This window comes from Pectinophora gossypiella, chromosome 21 (genome assembly GCF_024362695.1).
Source record: "Pectinophora gossypiella chromosome 21, ilPecGoss1.1, whole genome shotgun sequence".
In the NCBI taxonomy this organism is placed as follows: domain Eukaryota; kingdom Metazoa; phylum Arthropoda; class Insecta; order Lepidoptera; family Gelechiidae; genus Pectinophora; species Pectinophora gossypiella.
In genome coordinates this window covers 3,164,620-3,185,741 of record NC_065424.1, presented here as the reverse complement: position 1 = coordinate 3,185,741, position 21,122 = coordinate 3,164,620, and the positions used below count along the sequence as shown (strand labels likewise).

The 21,122-nt window shown below is 38.1% G+C and overlaps 1 protein-coding gene across 1 annotated transcript in view; it reads left to right on the top strand.

Moving 5' to 3' along the window:
• Positions 1 to 21,122, top strand: part of LOC126376667 (calbindin-32) — a 114,755-nt gene that overhangs the window by 64,589 nt on the left and 29,044 nt on the right. Inside the window, exon 3 of the mRNA XM_050024214.1 lies at positions 5,090 to 5,175. Within this exon, the coding sequence (XP_049880171.1) occupies positions 5,090 to 5,175 (86 nt within the window). The remainder of the gene's footprint in view (positions 1 to 5,089; positions 5,176 to 21,122) is intronic.

Genomic DNA, 21,122 nt, shown 5'->3' with positions numbered 1-21,122 from the left:
TGTCTAAATGTCAAGTTGAGTTACGGCTCGTAGATGCCGACGTAGCCATCAGGTACACATATCTATTTCGAGTAGACCGATGAAGTCATAAACAATTTATAGAGATAAGTGTTTTCTGCACGACTGCCTTCGTAGTTCTAAGAATTGAAAGATTATAATAGATGTTCTTATTCCTTCGTTCTTGATTGGTTAGAAAGCGACAAAAAAATCATCATCTCCAAGCATTATCCGTTTTTCACAGGGTCCGCTTACCTAAACTAAAAATTGGACAGGTCCGGTTTTTTTACAGAAGCGACTGCCTATCTGACCTTCCAAAAAAAAACTGGAAAACCAGCCCGATACAGGTTAGGTCACATACCTCCGAAAATGCTCGGGAATATGGGTTTCCTCGCGATGTTTTCCTTCACCGCTGAGCACGTGATAATCATTTATGATCCAAACGTAAATTTTAAAACAAATTCGACAATCATTGGTTTAAGCCTGTGCTGGATTCGAACTTGCGACCTCAAAGTGAGAGGCAAGCGTTCTAAGAACTGGGCTACCACGGGGAAAAAAATAAATTTGATAATTCTAGAGATCTTCCTTTGTACTTATACAACAGTCCGTTAACCTCATACGACCGAAATAATCCAGACACAATAGTTAAACAAAGGCGTTTGGATTTTTGAAAGGACTTTGAACCTTAATATATATATGACTACTGCGAGAGAGTATTATGATTTGTGGGTTTGTCTGCATATGAAGCAGGGATCTGCTTGCATTATTTGATGTTTCCCCTGCATACTTCAACTTTGCATTTTACTCGTCCGCAAACTTCAGGGCGCACGCAGCTCCGCGATAGTATATATTAAAAGGTCGTCTTGTGCATATATATTATTATCTTCTATTCCGCGGTATCCGAGATCTACACAGTTGATGAAGGGCACACTAATTGGTAATTGATTAAGATTGATCTGTTGACGATGACATTTGAATTGTTCATCTAATATATATCCATTTGGGAAATCTAATTTACGGCTGAGAGGTTATTAAATGCGGATTTACCGACATGGATGATTTAGGATTAGATTATTACCGACGCGTTTGAATCTGTACTAGTTACCAAGCTGCCTAGAACAAAAGTATTCCTGCTTAGATTTTTGTCATATTAAAGTAATTTTTGTTTTATATGACAAAATTACAAAATTAATTACCTATTAATATGACAAAGTTCAGCCTTGTTAGACTGCCTTGTGTTTATTTGTTGGCAACATCGGGTTGAAAACTGTCATGGTGCATGGCGGGAGACTAAAAGAAGAAGCTAGTCGGTGGAGCGAGGATTCGGGCCTTTTACTTATAAAAAATATTATGGTACTTATATTTGATTTGTAAACCGGAGAATTAAAGAAGTTGTTATACTATTCGAGGTTTCAGTTAACATATTGTATTGTAAAGTCAGAAAATAATTTGAAATGACGCTATTTTACGAGTAGGTATGTTCATTCATATGAAATACTTAAAAACATATAAATAAAATTTTGATAGTTCGGAAATGTTGAGTGATGTGATCCAGCCGATTTCGGCTACGGCGACTGCTTCAACTCTGACGTTCATGTCATGACGCTCGCATGTGGCTTTTATAGCCAATCTTTATTGGAAAAGATCCTCGCACATAGCGAGCACGTGAGCACACACCATTTAAATAATTATGTATAATTGGTCGCCGTAAGCGGTCGGGCTTTCAACTCATCGCGATTGGCGTCCAACTCTAAGCGCCGTCGATGTTCAAAGTCATAAACGTACGAAAAAGATTTAATATCCTGATGTAAGTGGTAGAGGCGGAAAAGGAATGCCTAGGCGGTTATACCGAAATCAAATCCAGGATGTTTTAACGAAAGGCAAGTAGGCCTAACATGTGCAACGTGATAAAATTTTGTCACAGCCATTTTATCGATTCTCACGATATAATTATGTCGTTTTGTCGATTGGTGCTAATACGTGAACCGGAATAAGTTATGTCGTTCTGTCAAAATACGAACAAAATCATGTGGCACGCATGTTAGGAGAAAAAACAAACTTATCGATTTCGACAAAATTTATTGAGTCAATTGATAATTTTATCCAGTGATTTCTATTAAATTCTATTTTTTAATTTTATACTTTAAACCAGCCAGCATGCATGAAGACTTTGATGAGAATTAAGAAGCGAAAGTGTTAGCAAAGATAATGTACTTAATCACTACTTACTTAGTAAAGAATAAATACGAACAGCCGTGTGGAACATCAAATTTAGAAAAACAAAAAGTTACTTTTTAAAGTTAAACCAATTTCAAACCTGCCAGTATTTTACAAAGTTTGTAAAACCCGTTCACTTTAGAAATTACTAGCGTTTTTACAATAAAGATGGGCTATTCATTATTTTAGTCATTTTACGCGCGTCCCGACAATGTGGACCCAAGTGGGTCACTGGGTGTTTAATAATGGAACTCCCCAACTTTGCTAGGTATAACGCAAATCGATACATTTATTGTGGCGCAGACATAGGTACTTATTATTGGCGGTGTCACAGGCAAACAATTCCTGAATTTGTTTGTACTTATCCTAACATACCTCATCTCGAGTGGAATTCTTTGCCGTCTTCTGTATTTCCGAATGCATATATCCCGGGTGCTTTCAAGGCCAGAGTGGACAAGTACCTTCTGGGCGAGCGAGCTCCATCCTAGGCCTCGTCAATGCGTTCAGGCAAGTCCGGGGCCAAGAGAAAAAAATAATATTTCTAGCGTTATACCGTTTTTCACAGAGTCCGCTTACCTAATCTGAAGATTTGACTTAACATTAACATACGCTCACGACTATATCCCAACGGGGTAGTCAGAGGTACATCCACCGTAAGGTGATGTAAATACCCATGCCTCACCGAACTTTCATTTAGACCAACGTGATAGATGGTGACCCTACTGCCGCGCGCCGTCTATAATGGTCGAGCCAACTGTGTTAGTGAAAACTGCTAAGCCTGAGTTGGTAATAGGCTACTTGACAACCTAGTCAAATGAGATACTTTTTATGAAACGTCAAAATGAAAGTTTTCTTGGGAGTTTGTATGGAAATACTGTCCTGTGACGTCATCAATAAAAGCGGTCAAACGTCGTACTCATTGTTACTTAATTCATAAATAAAATTCGAAAAAAAATTAGAAAACTATAATTAAATAGATTTTTGATCATCTTAGACTGGCTTTTACTTCTAGATTAGCATTTTATAATTTATCTTTGACCCAGTCAAATACCCTATGGTGCCGGATCTGTCAAACACTTCTTCTATCGTGTGGGTTGTGAGGTGGAGTACCAACCTCATCACCCCTGGTGTCAAGGTTACTATTGAGCCGCCATAGGCCCCTGACATGGCTCATGTAACGACTACGTACTTACATCAGTAAGTAGTAACCGGGACCAACGGCTTAACGTACCTTCCGAAGCACAGATCATCTTACTTTTTGGACAATCAGGTGATCAGCCTGTAAGAAGCAAATGGAATTCTATAGTCTCTGTTTACCCCGGTGGGAAATAGGCGTGTATGTATGTATGTAGTTATGTATGTATGTATGTAGGTGATCAGCCAGTAATGTCCTAACGAAACTGTGGACCACAAAGTAATTTTAGTGATATGTCCCCATCGGGAATCGAACCCGGGACCTCCGGATCGTGAGCCCAACGCTCAACCACTGGACCACGGAGGTCGTCTGTGTGGAAAACACTGAAAACAAAGATTTGACAGGTCTGGTTCTGGTTTTAATACAGTACACTTAACATACCTTCTTACCTATCTTTTTGTTATCCGCTACACGGATTTTAAAACGTAAATAATAACCTGTAGCAATCAACTAGACACGTCACTACCATGCAACCAGTTTGTTATGAGCTGGCAACTTAATTTGCGCGGATTATAAGCGAGCGCGCCTAAACGTAAAACTTTGAAGAGGTTGTTTATGAATTATGCCTTATATTGACGTGTGTTATATTAATTTGTAGGTTGTCGTCTCCCCGTCCCTATCCACTTCAATGGATTAAAATGCGACAGGTATAACTTAAAATTTTAGGTGTACGCCTAATCCAGCATATACGAGTATTACAAACTTAGGCTTTGGTTTGTTAAATTATCTTAAGTGCAGTTTTCACTAATACAGTGGGCTCGACTATTAGTCTATTATAGACGTCGATACGGCTCACTACCTACCACGTTGGTCTAACAGAAAGCTCCGTGAGGTGTGGGTACTTAGTTCGTGTTGCGACGGATGTACCTCTGACTACCCCAATTGGGATATAGTCGTGAGTGTAGCGAGGTAGACCGTAGACCGGCGATTGGTTCGTCGAAATAAAAACACCAATATGCTGACGAAGCTGAAACGCAATATTGTTCTATAAGAGCACTGTAGATTACAATTCCTTTGAATGACAGAAAAAGAAGAACAGTGGGCAAAAACAATACTTCTACCTAAAAACTATATTACTAGTGTATGGTCTTATAAGTGGGCTTACGTTATAAACTTATGCCTCCCGTAACTTGTGTGCGCTGAGCTTTTAACGAAATAAGCATCGCTCATATGCCGTTTGACGTGTGCTATCAACTTAATTCTATCGGGTTATTGGCCAATATAACATTTTATTTATTTTACGGCCGACCTTGTGACACACCCCGGACACTTCATACAAAACACCTCGTTTTACACAGATACGTTATCATACACGCGCAACTGTGTGTGTGACGTCTGACGCAAATACGATTGAAGACTAAAGTAAGACCGAGGGGGTGAGGTAAACCTAGCCTAGCCTAAGTGGCAAGCGAAGAGTTGCTGTTCTATCTGAGTATTATTCTTTATTTCATGTTTATGATCTATTGACGGTATCGGTAACTATCGTACTCGTGTATCTGAGTGTGTGACGTCTGACGCCTATACGATTGAAGACTAAAGTATGACTGAGGGGGGACACACACAGAGTAAACCTAGCTCAGCCGCTGGAGGGGAGCGGAGAGTTTCCGTTCTATACGTAGTATTTATTATTCGTATATTATTTATTTTTCTATGCTTATGATCTCTTTTCTTCGGATGCAGGTAACGGGTACATCGAGGGCACGGAGCTGGACGGCTTCCTGAGGGAGTTCGTCTCCAGTGCCAACTTCACCGACATCAGTCCAGAGGTCAGTTCAAATTCAAAAATATATTTATTCTCTAGGCAACACAATTACACCTTGAATGGTATTTTTTACATAACAAACGTCTCACCCGCTTAAAACTACAAGTTTCTCACAACCTGTATAGCCAGGGAAAAGAAGCGGCAAGAAAAACCTCGGCACCGTTCTTAAATAAACATAAAATATTGTTTACCTGCCTAATATGGGTTCCCAGACCCCAGGACCTCCGGATCGTGAGCCCAAATAGGTTCTCTCTTCTATCGTGTAGGAAATACACAATGGTGGTGGTATAGGTAAGTACTTAAATTCTTTTGCATTTTCACCCCTTTCGTTCAATTCAAGCATTTACTCGGCAGTAATTGTCGGTTCATAAGCTTGAAAAACTTCTTTAATTAAAGCAAGCAGAACTGTCCAGAACAAACTCCACTAAATTGCTCAAACGTCATGTCTATTTGATGTGGAGCTGGAACTTTCCAAAATACTTAACTTTTAATTGCCTTGGAAGATGTTTTACGCTGAGTGACATTGACACTGACGGCGGTGTGGTGTGGTAGTGTTTTTTTTTTTACTTTTGGCCTATTTAAGTGACAGGCTTAGATCATAAGACCATGCTGCCTAGTAATCAGTTTTGTTTGGTTTTCCCCGAAGGGCAAGGCAAAGGGAACTATGCCCATGCAGCCATGTCTTTGTATTTTTTTCTTGATGATGATTAATGAAATGATGAAAGGTGATGACGATGAATGATGAAACCTAAGCCTTCACCTTCGAAGTAGACTCCTACTCCGAACCCCAAACGAATTAACTCAAAAGTCCGCATAAACTTTCGGGTTATGAAGACGCTTGTTGGCACGAAGCGAAAATAGATAGTAAGTACACTTTGTTTATTGAATATTCCGATATAATAACACTATCGCGAATGTTTTCCGACTAACTTAATGCGATCATTAACCTCAAAACACCACTTCGTATTAATTATTTAGATTATTCAATGAAGAAAGCAACCGTCGCGTTTCCGTTCCCGCCAAAAAGCCCTAGTAATCAGTACGCTGACAGTGTGACAGGCACAATCGGAAGCTATTTTTTTGTTTTTGGCCTGGTTGCATAGACTTTTAGGCCATATCTTCATTTTGGTGCTGATTTAAAAGTAAAACTTCTAGAGTGGTTCTTGTAATTAAGTACAGTTTTATACATAGTCTTAGTGACACACAGCAGCCTGGAAAGTCCCTCATTAAATATTTCCGGTGTTACACCTTGTAGCATATAGCATACATTTTTATCATTTTTAACCTTCAGCGCTCCCCATTTGTCCGGCCAAGTAGTTAACACTATTTGCGGCATATCTACAATTGGGCCATATACTAGGTTCAAGATTATATACAGGGTGTTAGTGACATCGTAACGAATACTCAGGGGGATGATTCAGACCATGATTCTGAGTTAATATCAAGTGGAATTTTTCGTCGCAAAATTCATGATTTTTTTTATTATTATTTTTTAATTATTTTCAATTCTATAATTTTGCGATGAAAAATTCCACTTGATATTAACTCAGAATAATCAGCTGAATCATCCCCCTCAGTATTCGTTACGATGTCACTTACACCCCACACAAGTACATACGGTAGCCATACAAGTAGGTATGGGTGTTAGTGACACCGTAACGAATACTGAGGGGGATGGTTCAGACCATGATTCTGAGTTGATATCAAGTGGAATTTTCAGTCTGAATATTCCTGAAAATTTTTGTTTTTTTAATTATTTTCAATTCCATACTTTGGCGACGGAAAATTCCATTTGATATCATCTCAGAATCACGGCCTCAATCATCCCTCAAAGTTTTCGTTACGATGTCACTAACACCCTGTATAATTATGAAATTCTGATTACTACATAAAGACAGATCTAAAACTAACGTAGAATATTTATGAATTTTAATCAAGAAAAACGTAATAATAAATCCGACATTTTATCACGTTTTCCTATGACGTCTGATGAATAGTGTGCTTTTACATTCAAATTCCATAGTAATTTCGTGTTTTGATTTTTAGTAAAAAGTAACTGGTTTGACTAGTTGGAAACTAGCCTATAAGTCACGTCAAAAAAAGAGAAAAAAAACATCAGTTAAAGTGGTTACAATTTAAACAATATATACTTACAACAGTTACAACTTCAATGACCCTTGAAAGCATTTAACCTCTTTTTGACCTTTCCTGCGAGCGGTTCTCCAGCCTTCGAGCCCTCCTGAATAATGGCCGGGATCCCACCTGTCCTTCCGCAATCTGTCTCCGGGAAAGTTTGCCAAGTTCCCGGGCCACTCTCAACTTCACCTTTTTTCTAACATTTTTTCATATTTTTTCTTGTTTTTTTTTGACGTGACTTATTGTTTCGCCGTAAATGACATTAAATACTTGGCTGGAACTTTCTTGGGCGGATAGTTATGAATAATGAATTTTCCGATAGGAATTCCACTTGATTTCAACTCAGAATCATGGTCTGAATCATTCCTCTATTCGTTGCGCTATCACTAACACCCATACACATACTTGTATGGCTACCTGTACATACTTGTATGGGGTGTATGTGTGTAAGTGACATTACCGAGGAGGATGATTTAGCTCATTATTGTGAGTGGAAATTTCCATCGGAAAAATGTAGAATTGAAAATATATAAAAAAAAACACAAAATAAATCATGAATTTTGCGACGGAAAATTCCACTTTATATTAACTCAGAAGCATGGTCTGAATCATTCCTCTCAGTATTCGTTACGATGTCACTAACACCCTGTATACTAAATTCACATAGGTACATACATAAACTCACGCCTACAATCCCTAACGGGTTGAGTAGAGCCACTTGTAATAAAAGACAACTTGCAGCCGCTATTGATGAAACTTATGATGATAACCTTACTAGTAATAAGTATGGAAAAAGCGACGAATGAGGAACAACCCGAGCTCAAACTAAAACTCATCATTTAAACTCAGGATAATGAATGATGGTAGGTAAAACTTTGTTAAACCCAAGTCCTTAAACAAAAAAGATTTGCCTTCCAAAAAGTTTTTAATCTGCTTAAAGCAGAAGGATTAACAATAATCTCAGACAGCCGCCGGTTAATGGCCTGTGTGAAGCTATATTAAAAATATTTTTTAAAAGTTAATTAGGTACATAAAAAAGTATCGAAATTTAAAAAAGTCTCCGTTTATAATAATGAATATACTTACTTACTGGTTATTAAAAATAATATTAAAATTAAAGGAGGGGAGAATTTTCATATACTTACGGATAATGTAATTGAGTTTTTTTTTGTCGGAGTGGGGTCTACAGCTCAAAGTTCAGACGTAGTGAATTATATTCTCTTTGGTTCGGACTCCTATGACGCCATAGTGATTACATACTTTTTGCCCGTACTCTTTGGTATATAAATAAATTCGCATTTCGAACGAAATGTTTAAACGTTACGTTCCATTACGCTCGTTTATTTGGTTGGAGTCTGTCAAACATTGGAAGTTGTTACAGCAATTTCGAGCATAATGAACACATACAAAATTACATTCCATGGTAACGATGCGAATCATTATGGATAATTCTAGGGTTGGCAACCGTACCTACAATATAGGTACTTATATAAGTACATAAATACACGCTTGCAATCCCCAACGGAATCGAGTCATCAGAAGAATGTGATAAAATTAACGATCGATTCAATAAATTTTATCGAAATCGATAACTTTGTTTTTTTCCGTAACATGCGTGTGATTTTGTTCGTTTTTTGACAGAACGACATAGCTTATTTGAGTTCACATATTGACACCAATCGACAAAACGACATAATTATATCGTCAGAATAGATAAAATGATTTTATCACGTTACCCTTGTTAGCCGTACTGGTCAACTTTAATACGAATTCCCGATCGTATGGTGATTACTATAGGATCGATGATCCATCGCCCATACTACGGTCCTATATGGTCTTTTATTAAGGACCAACTGAGACCCTTAGTCCTTCATTTTTTTACCAGGTGAGACAGCGTTCCTCATGTGACCGGCCAAGTAGTTAAACCATATGCAGCAAGTTACGTCAAAAAGAAATTGAAAGGAGCCAATAAAAAAATATCTATATTTCTCACAAAAGTAGCTACCAACCCTAAATCATTATTTAAAGGTTATCGATTATTAATCGATTTACTAATGACAGATAATGGATTCCAGATTATATAATAATACTTGCTGGATTTGAATTGTTTGAATTGAAGGGTAATTGCATAAGACATTCATTTTTTATAAAAACGTCTAAAATCCAAACACACTTTATTGCGTCAACTAGAAAGAAAGAAAATATTTATTTCCATATTGGACGCCACATTTACAAACTTAAATTACAGGAATTTAAATAAAAAATAAATTAAAAAAAAAACTTTTTTTTTATTTTTTTTATTTTTATTTAAAAAAAAAACAAAGACAAAATGACAAATAATTACAGACATTAAATACACAATGGAGGCGCCAAAAATAAAAAAAGGATCTCCCTCAGCTTAATGCCGTGACGTATTATGGGAGACCTAACGAACTATTAAGTGTATTTCTAAGTATCACACAGCAATACGACTTAGACCCGTATTCTGAGATGTTAACTCCAACCTTCCTCTACGCCGACCTTAGTTGAGGAGACATCAAGGTCTTCCTCAAACTCAGCTGAAAATCTGTATTCTTAGACGGCGCCTCGACCTTAACTCGAGTTTACCCTAATAAAAAAAAAGAAAATCATTTATTTCGGGTGGGGGTATTAATGGCCCGATTCCTGCAGACACCTCCTAATTTTACTTTAAGTTATACCTGTCGTTTTCTTATCCACCGAAAAGGAAAGAGACGGATGATTGACAGCTCTTAATTTTAGGAAGAATGAGTAAATGAATGGATAACCCGGGCGAATCAAAAAGGTATCTCGCTGGTATGCAAACCGTTTGATGTGTGCTGTCAACATAATTCTTTCAGGTTATTGGCTAGTGTAAAATTTTTAGACGGTTGTTTTAGATTTGTGGTTAAAATTGACGTGTGTTCCATAAATTGTATGCTTGTCGATTGTATACAGGGTGTTTGTGATATTGTAACGAAAACTTTGAAGGATGATTCAGGCAATGATTCTGAATTGTAATCAAGTGGCACTTTCCGTCGCAAAAGTATGGAACTTTCCTTTTCGGCGGATAAGAAAATGACAGATATAACTTGAAATAAAATTAGATGTGTTTACAGAAATTAGCACCATTATGGCATGGCGTCATTATTTTCGTATTATTATGTTGGCAGTATGATATGCTCGACTGGAGGTGAACAAGCTGAGACAAGTGGAGGAAGTCATGTTAACATCTTAGAATAAGATGTTAAATAGAGTGCACAAAAGTCATTATCTAATCCTACTTAGAAATTATATAAAACTAATATAATAGAGCTGTTTTTGTTTATGTTTTATCAAAACAGCATAAGATAACCATCAAAATATCGGTTAGAAGACATTTTGCTAAATTGATTTATTAACTACAATAAATATTACAGAACCTGCTAATATTCTTAGCCAATATATTTATTATATACATAATATTAAGTACATTATTTATATCTTTCGTTACTTACTCTTTCCCTTAGCAATAAAAGGTTACCTATTACGATAAAATTACAACAGTTACATCAAGGTTTCTCGTTTAAAGTAGGTAACTATTCAAAGGAAACTTTCATGGAAAGTATTAAAATTAAATTAAAAGATTATATATACATACATTTTTCATAAAATCAAGACTGTCCGAAATTATTAAACGCTAAGAACAAGCTCAGAAACGCTTTATGAATAAAAAAGTAAAAATATTGTAACGGATGTTATGCATAACTATTACTGGTACTTAATTAAAATAGCTCAGCGAGTGCTATTTGTTAAATTAAACGCTCATAAAGAATGAAGAACGCACTCTTACAAGCAACTCCCAACAAGACAAACCTTTGCCTTGTAGAGCCTAGAAGGACACTAGTAATAAAAATATACAGGGTGTTAGTGAAATCGTAACGAATACTAAGGGGTGGTGATTCAGACCATGATTCTGAGTCAATATTCATGATTTTTTTTTACTTATTTTCAATTCTATACTTCTGCGATGAAATTTCCTATCGGAAAATTCATGAAAATGTTAGTGTTTTTTTAAATTATTTTCCATTCCATACTTTTGCGACGGAAAATTTCCACTTGACTACAATTCAGAATCATGGTCTGTATCATCCTTCAAAGTTTTTGTTACGATATCACTAACACCCTGTATACAATCTTCTACTTATCTACATCGATACAGACTTCTCCAAACTTCATCAGCCCTGTAGCGCATGCGTCCCCGACGAAGGCAGAATACGGCACTATATCAGGAACGCCACTATTTCCGTTCTTACTCCTCAAACGCTCCTTACTCTTCCCCGGGCCCTCGTGACTCCTCGGACTCTCCTTAAATCTTTCTGGAATCTTCTCCATCTTTCTCTTCATATTATGCTGTTTCGGCTCCACTTGTCTCTTTCTCGTGTACTGGAACAAGTATTTCCTCCCACTCTCTCCTGTCTCTTCATTGATGTCCATATTGTCAATCGGCGAAGAGTATACTATTAGTAAAATGGCAAGAAGAGAAAGAATAATCGCGACTTTCATGATGGCGACCGATTAGGGCACTGCTCCACAAATGACTGACACGTATTTATAAATTTATTTTATATTACAACATAACCTACTTGTTATTAACAGTTAGACAAAAACATTTTAATGAGTTTATAAATTATTTCGATAGTTTTTAATAACAGAGTTGTCTAAAATAATTAGTTATTCATTTGCTAAGTGGCCTATTGTAAACCATTTGGGTTAAGTTGTTGTAAATGATGTTTATATTAAGTGTTTTATTCTATCCTAATAATGAGTTTACGAAGAATCGTTAAGCGTGTCTCAGATAGGTTCTTTTTGTATTCTCACGCGAAAGGGAGGTCTTTCGATCATTTGGGAACGCTATTAAAAGACCGTAAGTAAAGTACCTAAGTAGGTATTATCTTAATTTGAACGTAAATAGGTAGAAATCATACAGGTGTTATTGAACAAAATAGGTCAAAACTATAACCTACTAATTTTGCGATAGATGTACATCTGACTACCCCAATTGGAATGTTATCGTGAGCTTGTGTATTATTATTTTTTTCGCTCATTTTATCACAGGTCCAGAATGTTCGTATCCCGTTTAGAACAAACAGGGTACGAACGTAAATTCGTATTTAGAACAAACTAAGGCCAGGCGCGCACTACGAGTTTTTCGCCGCGCGGCAGAAAAGAGCAGCGGCATAATGTGGCACTGTAATACTGCGCCGCTGCTGTGGCTCTGCCGCCAAGTGCGCGCAATACAATTTGAAACTGTTTGGTACAGAATTACAGTGCGACATTATGCCGCTGGTTTTTTTCTGCCGAGCGGCGAAAAACTCGTAGTGCGCGCCTGGCCTAACGCAAAAGAAAACTCAAGAAAATTACGCCTTCTGTGCTTGTAAACTAGATACTTTCCGCCCCTAGAAACCTTCATCTAATGAATACAGGCAAGTGGGTCACCGTAAAAGGAAATTAGATATATTAGAGTCAAGGAAGAGTCTAGTGCCTAATGATGCCCCTTTTCGCAGAGTCGAGGTAATTTCGGTAAAGAAATGGTAAGGAAAACGCAATTTCCACCTTTTCCGTAAGCAGTGACGAACTGACGACATAGTTTTTAAGAAGTTCGTTTTATGTTCTGTTTGATTTCGCTCCGTGGTTTCGTCTTTGAAGTTATTTTTTTTTTCTGAAGCGACTGCAGTTGTAGAATTCTCTTCACCATCTACTCTATCCATAGAGGTGGCCCATCAGCTAGCGACAACAAACACTTCAGGACCCCGATACCGACCCTGTCGGCGTGGTCGAGTATTGCCCTCATTCAGTGCTTATCGCTTCAGGCTCTGTCCACCCCGCTAGGCATCACGAGCATGCTTTACGAATGCACCTGCCAATACGGAACTTGTACATAAAGTAATGAACTTATAAATTAGTTAAAGTAACTACGAATATATTTAAAATTCTATTCAAATATATTTTTAGGTAACATAGTTACACTTTGTATCGTCAATTTTTACATAACGAACGTCTCATCCACCTAAAACTACTACAGATTCTCACAACCTGTATAGCCGAAGAAAAGAAGTTGCAAGAAAAACAATATAAAACAAAACAACATAAAGTTCTTTCACCCTAAGGTTGCCTATTTTATTCGTTTGTAAATGTCCTTTACACAAAGAATTATTGATTGATTTATTGAAAAATCTAGGCGCGGGGCCCTAGATGTTCTATAAAAAACATATCATATTGTTATCCAATTTAGTAACTTGGCTGCCTAATGTCAGTTCCTAGAAAGTTAATCCCATGCTTTCACATCTTCTAAATAATTATACACAAAAATAAATGAAGCATAATAATGACCGATCAAAAAGGGAAGGAAATGAAGTTTACGCTCAATTTAAAATTGAAGTCCGTTATTCCAATACATACATACATACATAAACTCACGCCCGTAATCCCAAATGGGGTGGGCAGAGCCACAAGTAATCAAAGACAACTTGCAGCCACTATTGATACGAAGTCCTAAGATGGATATGATGAACCTTATGGAGATAAGGGATCAGCCTATCGCCCATAACATTAGTCCATCATGTTAGAGGGCGCAATCCCTCTGTCGGTTTTTACGACATGCCCGGGAAGACAAGCAGCTGAACGTGTTCTATGTTTTTTTATTTGCTCCCAGAACAGCATAGAAGCAATATTCCAATACATACGAGTATATCGACCATTGTGTCGTCAAAATATTATATTCCACGGTAGCCCATAATGTATAAATAATGATTATATTATATTGCTTCTGTATTGATTATAGATGAAAGGATAGATAACGTAAAGGGACAAGATAAGGGACGCGGCAAATGTACAATCATGAGCAATATAATGTACCCACTTTAGAACTCTGTCGCACTAACATACTCGTATTTGACATTTAGTGAGACTTACAGTTCAATTTGTCAAAAAAGTTAATGTGACATGGTACGAAAGTGTATACATGTTATTGCTCGTGACCGTACCATTACGCCACCCTACCATAGAATTAGACATAGAAACAGAGGAGAAAATTTGGAACGTACAAGCGGGATTTAGAAGAGGTATGGGATGCATGGATCAGGTCTTCTCTCTTCGATGCATCGCCGAAAAACAACTGGCAGTTCATCAGAAGGTATTCTGTGCCTTTATAGATTTAGAGAAGGCCTATGATAGAGTGATGAGAGATGAACTGTGGTGTGTACTATCCGAGTATGGGTTGGACGGCAACCTGATACGCGCACTGAAGTCTTTGTATAAGGGTTCTAGTGCGTGTGTCAGAGTTAATGGCGCTCTGTCTTCCTGGTTCGACATCTCTGTTGGTGTCAGGCAGGGATGCGTGGCGTCACCATGGCTGTTTAATTTATTCATGGATAGTTGTCTGAATGAATTGAAAGAATCTGTGAGTGGGGTAAGAATGGGGGAGTTGCTTCTGAAGTGCCTCCTGTATGCTGATGATCAAGTTCTTGTAGCATCATCGGCGGAGGATCTTCAGTACATGGTATCTCTAATGGTAGATGAATTACAAAAGAAGGGTATGAGAGTGAATGTTAATAAGACGAAAGTTTTGGTGATGGAAAGAGAAGAAAATGTGTCTGAGTGTAGAATTATGATTGGGAATGAAATGGTAGAACAAGTGAATGAATTTGTGTATTTGGGTACTATGTTTACAAGGGATGGTAAATGTGATGAAGATATAGAAAGGAGAGTGAGATTGGGTAATTCAGTGAATGGGGCAATGCACGCAGTTGTTAGTAGCCAATGTATCTCGCAAGATGCGAGGATGGCTGTTCACAATGCAGTGCTTGTCCCTACGCTGAAGTACGGTAGTGAATGTTGGGTATGGCAGAAGAAGCATGAAAGTAGGATCAATGCCGTAGAAATGAGGTCTTTGCGTAGCATCTGCGGTGTGAAGTTGAGTGATAGAGTGAGAAACAGTGTGATAAGACAGAGATGTGGTGTAAAAGACGATATAGTGACTAGGATTGAGAAGGGAATGTTAGGTTGGTTTGGACACGTAGAGCGGATGAAGGATAATAGGATTGCAAAAGCGGTATATAAAGCGAAAGTTGATGGTAGGGCTGGCAGAGGAAGACCGAGAAGGACTTATGATGACCAAATTGGAGATGTCCTTAGAAAAGGTTCAATACGATCTACTCTGAACCGGCGTGCGTGTATGAAGCGATTGATGAATGTGGAGGAAGCAAGAGAAGTGTGTCAGGATCGAAGCAAATGGAATTCTATAGTCTCTGCTTACCCCGGTGGGAAATAGGCGTGAGTTTATGTATGTATGTATGTACAGTTCAATTTGTCAAAAAAGTTAATGTGACATGGTACGAAAGTGTATACATGTTATTGCTCGTGACCGTACCATTACGCCACCCTACCATAGAATTAGAAATAATACTACGTATAGAACGGCAACTCTCCGCTCCCCACCAGCAGCTGAAGTAGGCTTACCTCACCCCCTCGGACTTACTTTAGTCTTGAATCGAATGGGCATCAGACGTCACACACACATGCGCATGTACGATAACGTCAATGTGTAGTGTCTGTGTAAGACGAGGTGTTTTGTTTGAAGTGTGCGGGGTGTGCCGGGGATCAAAAAAGGTATTTTTAGTGAATTTAGAAAGAGAGCTAACCGTTCAGTAAGGTAAGGGGTGAGGGGGTGAGGTAAACTTAGCTCAGACGCTGGTGGGGAGCGGAGAGTTTCCGTTCTATACGTATTCATCATCGTCAGCCCATTAACGTCCCCACTGCTGGGGCACGGGCCTTCCCTATGGATGGATAGGGAGATCGGGCCTTAAACCATCACGCGGGCCCAGTGCGGATTGATGGTTATTAACGACTGCTCATGCAGCCGGGACCAACGGCTTAACGTGCCTTCCGAAGCACGGAGGAGCTCGAGATGAAAACTTTTTTTTGTGGTCACCCATCCTATGACCGGCCTTTGCGAAAGTTGCTTAACTTCAACAATCGCAGACCGAGCGCGTTTACCGCTGCGCCACCGAGCTCCTCCTATACGTAGTATTATTCCTTATCCTATGCCCCCGGTGCTACTTGTAACAGTTTCCCTACTACCCTGAAAGCAATTCACACGACGACTTGTAGTAATAAAGTCTATCTAGATTGTTATTGTTAGTATTCTAGACCTAACAGTAGACAAGTCTGGCTGGGTGCCAGGGACGTGCTTTACCTTCAACTCGGTCTAATCAGGTTATGTCCTCATGTGGGGGAGTAATGGGCATTGAATGTTTATTGAGGAATAGAAAAGGCCTTAGGCAAAAAAGAAAGAAGAAAAAAGGGGCAGGTGACATCAGACGTCACACACACGGATGCGCGTGTACGATAACGTCAATGTGTAGTGTCTGTGTAAAATCACAGACATTTAATACTTTAGGGGCAGACTAAACATAAATAACATATATGTATATTAACATAAACTGCCTATATACGTCCCACTGCTGGGCACAGGCCTCCCCTCAATCAACCGGAGGGGGTATGGAGCATACTCCACCACGCTGCTCCACTGCGGGTTGGTGGAGGTGTTTTTACGGCTAATAGCCGGGACCAACGGCTTAACGTGCCCTCCGAAGCACGGGATCATCTCACTTTTTCGGACAATCAGGTGATTCAAGCCTGAAAAGTCCTTACCAAACAAAGGACAGTCTCACAAAGTGATTTCGACAATGTCCCCATCGGGAATCGAACCCTTACCTCCAGATCGTGAGCCTAACGCTCTAACCACTAGACCACGGAGTATGTATATTATAAATTTATAATGTGTAGCAATTATTGCATCCTGCTCACGAAACAAGCCGTAAAATTCAAGTTGTATTATTTTACATTTCTTTCCCTGTTTTATTGCAAAGTAAAATATTGAAAAAATCACTTCATTGTCCGAAAGTAAGATGATCCGTGCTTGGGAAGGCACGTTAACTACTTACTGGGGGGTTAAAATGGCCACATCGAAGCAATTCATCTAAAAAAGCAATATTGCTATTTCACATTTGTTTGCATTGCGCACTTACTTTTATATGCGCAAATGTTAAATTGCAATATTGCTTTCTTAGGTGAATTGCTTCGATGTGGCCATTTAACCCCCAGATGTAAGTATGTAGTTGTTACATGAACCATGTCAGGGGCCTTTGGCGGCTCAATAGTACCCCTGACACCAGAGTTAATGAGGTTGGTATTCTACCTGATAACCCACAGGATAAGAAGAAGATTACAGGCTCGGCTCAAAGTTCAAAGTTCAAAGTTAAAAGTGCTTTATTTGTAAGAATATAGGTAAGTACAAAATGATTTTATAGCTAGGATGTCCGCCATATTCGACCTTATAATTCAGGTATACAAATTAAAATTATATATCATGCATTATCATGTCACATCAATTCAATAAATTAATATTATTAAGAATTATAATTAAATCTATAACTTAAGTCATCTAGTAAAATTTGACAAAAAAAGAAAAAAAAAAAACAATTCATACAAAAACAATTACATTAAAAGTCATTAAAAGTCAAATGACATTAAGTACTTGGCCGGCCAAATGGGGAGCGCTAAGGTCGCGAGTCTCGGCTCAGGGAATCACTTATCTATTCGACAGTTTCGTTAACTGGTCAGTTTCTGCAATTGGTCAATTTCATTAAAATCTTTAATTCGTCACCATCCCACCAGGGCGCGCGACATAATCCTTGACTTTTCATAGCTACACCGCGGTTTGCTAACCTCGGATTACTCCCGCTTATTTTTATTTTCAGACATTATACTGCAATTGTACCTAAACGCCCCGAGAGAAATGCAGAATAGCTTTTCTCTCGCGCCCCTGACCCCGGGACCCCGAGAAGCAGGGCGGGGTCAAACATTTAAATTGAGCTTGTTTTACACTAATACTTTATTTCTCCTCTGCGCTGAGAGTAAATAAAAATATTTCATGGAATATGTTGGGTTCTAAAAAAGCCACAATACAAAAAGCTATAGATATTTGTGCAATTAGGTTTGTCAAATGAGGAACATTACTTGGCACGCTTTAAAAATATATTATATGGATGGCGCTGTAAAATGTTACCATCGTTTAATCTTAATTCCATGGATAACAGACATACTATGCATCTTTTATCTTAATGATTTTTATAGCACTTATTCGTGCTTAGGGTAAGAGAAAATTGAAACCGAAAAAAAATCTGTTAACCATTACACCACCAGGTCCTCCTGTCCATGCGAAATTCGTTCTATGTATCGTCATTAGTCGTGTAGTCTTTTTTGCCTTTTATCTTTTTTTGTATAAATTTGGCTCCTATAACTCACGCCCGTAATCCCTAATGGGGTGGGCAGAGCCACAAGTAATCAAAGACAACTTGCAGCCATGTAAGCTGGATATGATAAACCTTATGGTGATAAGGGATCAGCCTATCGCCCATAACATTAGTCCATCATGTTAGAGGACACAATCTCTCTGTCGGGTTTTACGACGTACCCGGGAACACAAGCAGCAGAACGTGTTCTATGTTTTTTGTTTGCCCCCAGAACAGCGTAGAAGCAAAAATAAATCAATGTGGGATATATAAATAACACAGGATATATTTTACTCCTTTTATTTTACATACACCTTATATTAAAACCAAAATCATCTCACCGGACCGACATAAAAATGAAAAATATTTTATTTCACTTTACAGTAGTAAATTCTAAGTTAGTGTTGATGACTCCTTTTAAGCATAAAAGCCTGTGTTAGGAGCCAACGCTCTTCCGTAGAAAAACAAGTGAATATTTGTAAGATTAGGGTAAGAGTGAAACATTAAATACTTAATAAAAAAATAAAAGAATAAAAAAGAAAAAATAAAGAAATAATACAAAGAACATCCCACCAAAGACTCCCCTTTCTTACTTTTTAAAACTGCCTTGCGTCACATTCATTAACCATCCTCCTTTCATACCATAAACAATCAAATTCCCATTCATTATCCTTACATTTAGCATTCTCACTTTCCTACATCAATGTAAAATAAATCAATTTTCCGCTAAATCTCAAGTGATTTATAAATCTCATCGCACACGGCATTAAAACATTTCTAATTAACAGGTCTCCTGGTTTCCAACGAGCGTGGTCCGCTATAAATAAGTTACGTTTGTGTAGCCAATGATTTAAGCAGTAAAGTAGCTATAATAGCAGAAATAGTGCGCTGTAAATAAATATTTCATTTGGTGCTGACTAAGTAGTTTACGTGTCGAAACGACGGATTTAGGAGTTAATTTAATGGACTTACACACATAATCGGTAGATTACTCACACTCAATACCCACCCCGCCGCGCCGGCGTGGTCGACGATTCCCCTCATTCAACGCTTCTTCTTCTTCTATCGTGTGGGTTGTGAGGTGGAGTACCAACCTCATCAACTCTGGTGTCAGGGTTACTATTGAGCCATGTAACGACTACTTACTTACGTCAGCAAGTAACCGGGACCAACGGCTTAACGTGCCTTCCGAAGCACGGATCATCTTACTTTCGGTTGTCCGAAAGTAAGATGATCCGTGATCTGGTGATCAGCCAGTAATGTCCTAACCAAACTAGGGACGAAAAAGTTTTTTTTGTGACATGTCCCCACGGGGAATCGAACCCGGGACCTCTGGATCGTGAGTCCAACGTTCAACCACTGGACCACGGAGGTCGTCAACGCTTTCATTCAACGCTTAGAACTATCGACTCACTATAGACTCGATTAATTCTTTCAAATATAATCCTCTCAGACGCCCTGAGCCGATGTCGGTGTCCAACTGAGCATCCTCAGGCCTGTTGTCTTAAATTTTGAACCGGGTGAAAGCCCCCAACGTTCCCAATTTGTCCAGCCAAGTCAAATAAAAAACATACTTTATCGGATTGAGAAGGACCACAAGTCTTACAAAGAGAAAATTTCAATCGAAAAAAATTCTGACTTGGACGAGAACTACTGGTTCAAGTCCCGTCGGAGTAGGAATTTTATTTACTTAAATTAAATTTTCACTTTGGTAGTTTCCCTAAGCACGAGTAAGTGCTATAAAAAATATCGTGTTAAGTTGTATAATGTTGTGTTGTGTTGTTGTTGTGTTGTACTCGACATACAGCGCCGCCCTGTAGGTAATGTTGTATGTTCCCATATTCCTCCTAAGGATATGATGACCATCATGTCATCATCGTGCATATTGATAGTCTATCATGTCGAAGAACGTTATAATCCCTTAGTCTTCTTAGGTATGTATGTAATAATAAAATTAAACATATTATATGGATTATGAAACTTCGATTAACCGTTTTCGAATTTTTGAAATTCGATGTTACAAATTTCGGAACATTGAAATGTTACCGTTCTTATAAGTCATGCCCGAGATAATGAGCAGCTAAATTCTCGCAAATAAATTGATTTGGTCCAAATATCAAGAAACTTTTTTTATATTATAATTATTTTTAATTGTGCTTCTGTTATTAAGTACATCGTAATTTGGATTAATATATACCCGAGTATATATAACAGTACTTATAATTCCCAAGTAGCAACCGATTGTCTTAAAAGAGAATTGTAGATATCTTGAAGGCAAGTAGACTAAATCAAGCCCTTGTCTTGGATAAGTCTTATATGTCTCCAAGATATCCCTCAAGATATCTTGAAGACACAGTTTAGTAAAAGTGGGCACATACTTTAACTCTTATACAAGACAGACTTAAGACAACGCTAAGTCAGACTTAAACCCTACTTTAGACAATGTTCTTGCGTATTCTAAACTTAGAATTCTTGTAGTATC